The sequence below is a fragment of the Quercus lobata genome, chromosome 4 (genome assembly GCF_001633185.2).
Source record: "Quercus lobata isolate SW786 chromosome 4, ValleyOak3.0 Primary Assembly, whole genome shotgun sequence".
In the NCBI taxonomy this organism is placed as follows: Eukaryota; Viridiplantae; Streptophyta; class Magnoliopsida; order Fagales; family Fagaceae; genus Quercus; species Quercus lobata.
In genome coordinates, this window is record NC_044907.1 from 45,915,431 (window position 1) to 45,918,855 (window position 3,425).

Here is a 3,425-nt window from a genome sequence, read left to right on the forward strand (position 1 = left end):
CAAGTTAATCCATGATTTTGAAACCATACAGTTCAAGAAACAAAAATTAAAGATATTCACAAATGAAGTTTAATGTAAACCAGGGATAAAAATGAAGTTTTTTGCAATACTATCATACCTAATACTAAACTTAAGGAAAAAGGAATAACAAGGGTTTGACTTCATCCATACCACTAATGACTTCATTCTTATATGCACAGCACCATCTGTTTAGTAGGAAACCACATTTGCTCCATCTAGTAAAAGAAGGCTCTCCTTGAAAGTAGCTACATATGAAGGATATCTGATATCAGGATCCTTCTTCTCATGCAGAGTTTCAGTGTCAATTAATACAAACTCAAATCCCATCCTCTCTACTCGATGATTGACGAAGCAGAGTATAAGTGAACCATACATGGTAAAGGCACTCCAATGAATGTTCTGTTTAAATGATCCAATAACAAAATGCTTATTCCAAGACTCAACCACGCCATACTCCTCCATCATCCATATGCAGTACCGGAAGTCAGAATTTCCATAATTATACTCCCAGGTAGATAAAGCCAGTTTCCCCTTGAATAATCCAATCCAGGGACTGGCATGGGTAGAATATTTGGGCAGTGCTAGTTTTCTTAATGTCTCACTATTGACGTCAAACGACAAAATCACTCTACCACCAACCCCGCGATTTTGTGCCACCCAGTGCAAAGCTCCACTAACCAATGGGGCTGGCAAATAATTATTCTGATGCCAGAAGAAAATCCCGATTGTCAATGAGATTACAACCTTCTTCCATGAATCTGAACTTAATGTGTACACCTCACTCACAATCTCAGGTATACGCAATTGTGATTGTGAAATCCTGACAACCTTATAGTCATCATTCTCGGAATGATAGGCAAATCCGAGTTGAAAGGAGTCTAACTTTCCTAAGCGCTTAGTATCAGGCAATCTCTTGAACATTCTAATGCTGGGGTTCCACAAATATATAACATTACCCTCGGAAGTGGCAAAGCACAATAAGCCATTGCACGAACCCACTATTTGGGCAAACTCAGAATCAAAATCAAAGGGAATTCTAACCTCAGAAATCCTATCAAACGTGCGACCCAAAGCAACCGTACAGACTAATGTGTCAGATGGAGCAACCGTATCGGCTAATGGTCTTCCTTCCCAAGTTGCTATGCGGCATCTATCTTCCCACGTGGGCATGTGTATGACATAATCATTATCATCATTACTTTTGCTGTTATTAAGGTGAGTGGAGATGAAATAAGGAGTGGTAATTGAGGAGTTCCAGAATTTGCAAACGCACCTGAATCTTGTCACTGATTTAACCGGTAGTCTAGCCAGGATGTTTAGTACGATGTCGTGTGGTAGATGGTTCTTCCACCGCTGGAGAATCTGTGGTTCTCCCATTTGGGACATTTTGAGAGACACTCCAGAGAGAGAGAGAGAGAGAGAGAGAGAGAGAGAGATGTGTAAAGGGTAAAAGAAACAGAGCTAGGAAGACTAAAGTGGCCTTTGCTAATGATGTTCTTTGTAACGGTGTTTATATTTTTTGAAAATATGTACAAGTGGAAAAGTGTGTGAAAATATGTATGATATTGTTTAAAATACTTTACCAAACACCACCCCTTAAACTTTGGGGATACTGTAAATTGATTCAAAATACAAAAGAAAAAAATTAGGGTTTGTTTGGATCCATTTATTTTGCTGAAATTGAAAACTTTTTACTAAAAGTACTGTAGGTAAAGGTAATAATTAGCTAAAATAGTACTGTGGAACCCATAAATAGTACCAAAAAGTATAATGAAACCTATAAATAGTAGCAAAAATAAGCTGAATAGTAAAATAAATTGACAAAAATACTTTTTGCCAAACACTCACTTAGTGTATGTTTGGATAGCGGCAAGCCAAGCACATTTCGTGAGTCCAACATTTTTTAGTGGGTCCCGTGTACTGTTCATGGGACTCACAAGTACTTTTTTTGTAGAAAAATAACTTCAAAACTAGGTCCCATGATACAATTCACACATTTAAAAATTATTTTGATACAGTATTTTCAGTTTTTTGTTTTCAGTAATAAGTGATATCCAAACAAGCCTTTAGTGTGCGTTTGGAAAGAAATTAAAAATTAAAATTATTTTACTTTTCAACTTATTTTTGCTACTATTCACGGGTCCCACTACATTTATTAGTACTATTCATTGACTCCATTGTATTATTTTAACTAACTTTTACGTTTATCTACAATAATTTCAGTAATAAGTTTTCAGTTTCAGCAAAATAAGCGGTATCCAAACTGACCCTTAATACAGTTCCTTTCCCCTCCAACCTATTCTACAATCGCCCCCCACAACTTCATATTCTAATGCAAAATGTTGGAAAACCATTTAAATTTTTACCATCAGGGCCACTAGTTGGAAAACCATTTAAAATTTTGATATTTTAAAGAAATAGACTTTAAATAAATATTCTCAAAATATAATAAAGTTCTTTTTGTATTCCAAAACTATTGGGGAAAAAAATCCTTTCCTAAAATTTAAAAAATAAATTTTATACTATGCATTTGAGTATGTATGTGATCTATAGCTTCGTGTCGCTTGTTCATCTTTTTTTTTTTCTTTTTTTCTTTTTTTTTTTAAATATAATGGTTTGTGTCTTCTTGTACTTTTCAAGTTATGTATTGCTAGAGATAGTATCACCTAATTAAACATCATATCATATCATATTATCATATATTATATAATAAAATTTTGGCTCATAAGTCGAGGTTGTGCTAAATTCCTTCACTAAATTGCAGCAATAAACATGTAACATACATCTAAGTTTTAATTGGTATATATAACAACATATTTATTCTTTTGATCAATTTCTTTAGATAAAGTGTTTCTCAAAATAAATCTCCTTAGATAAAGTAACAATAAGTGTTTTAAGAAAACATGCTACAGGCATTCTAAAAAAAATAACAATAAATGTTTTAAAATAACATGTAACATACATCTAAGTTTAAGTTCATAAAGACAAACTTATTTGCTCTTACCAATTTCTTTAAATAAAATAATAATAAGTGTTTTAAAAAAACATGCAACATGCATCTAAGTTTCAGTTGATAAAGACAATAATTTATATATTCTTATCAATTTTTTAGATAAACTAACAATAAGGTTCTTAACAAAAGATGCAACATACATTTTAGATAAAATAACAATAAATGTTTTAACAAAACATGCAACATACATCTAAGTTTAAGTAGATAAAGACAACAACAAATTATTTCATATCAATTTCTTTAAATAAAATAACAATAAGTGTTTTAACAAAATATGCAACACGCATCTAAATTTTAGTTGATAAAGACAACAATTTATTTTTTCTTATCAATTTCTTTAGATAAAGTAACAATAAGTTTTTTAAACAAAACATGTAACATGCATTTTAGA

The 3,425-nt window shown here is 32.2% G+C and overlaps 1 protein-coding gene across 1 annotated transcript; it reads right to left on the reverse strand.

Annotated features, from left to right (window-relative positions):
• Window positions 1-210: 210 nt before the first annotated feature.
• Window positions 211-1,399, reverse strand: LOC115985322 (F-box protein At3g07870-like). Its single transcript, XM_031108277.1, has 2 exons — window positions 1,295-1,399; window positions 211-1,171 (listed from the first exon to the last, which is right to left on the reverse strand). Exons 1-2 carry the CDS (start codon window positions 1,396-1,398, stop codon window positions 211-213), a joined length of 1,065 nt encoding a protein of 354 aa, XP_030964137.1. The 5' UTR covers window position 1,399.
• Window positions 1,400-3,425: the final 2,026 nt, after the last annotated feature.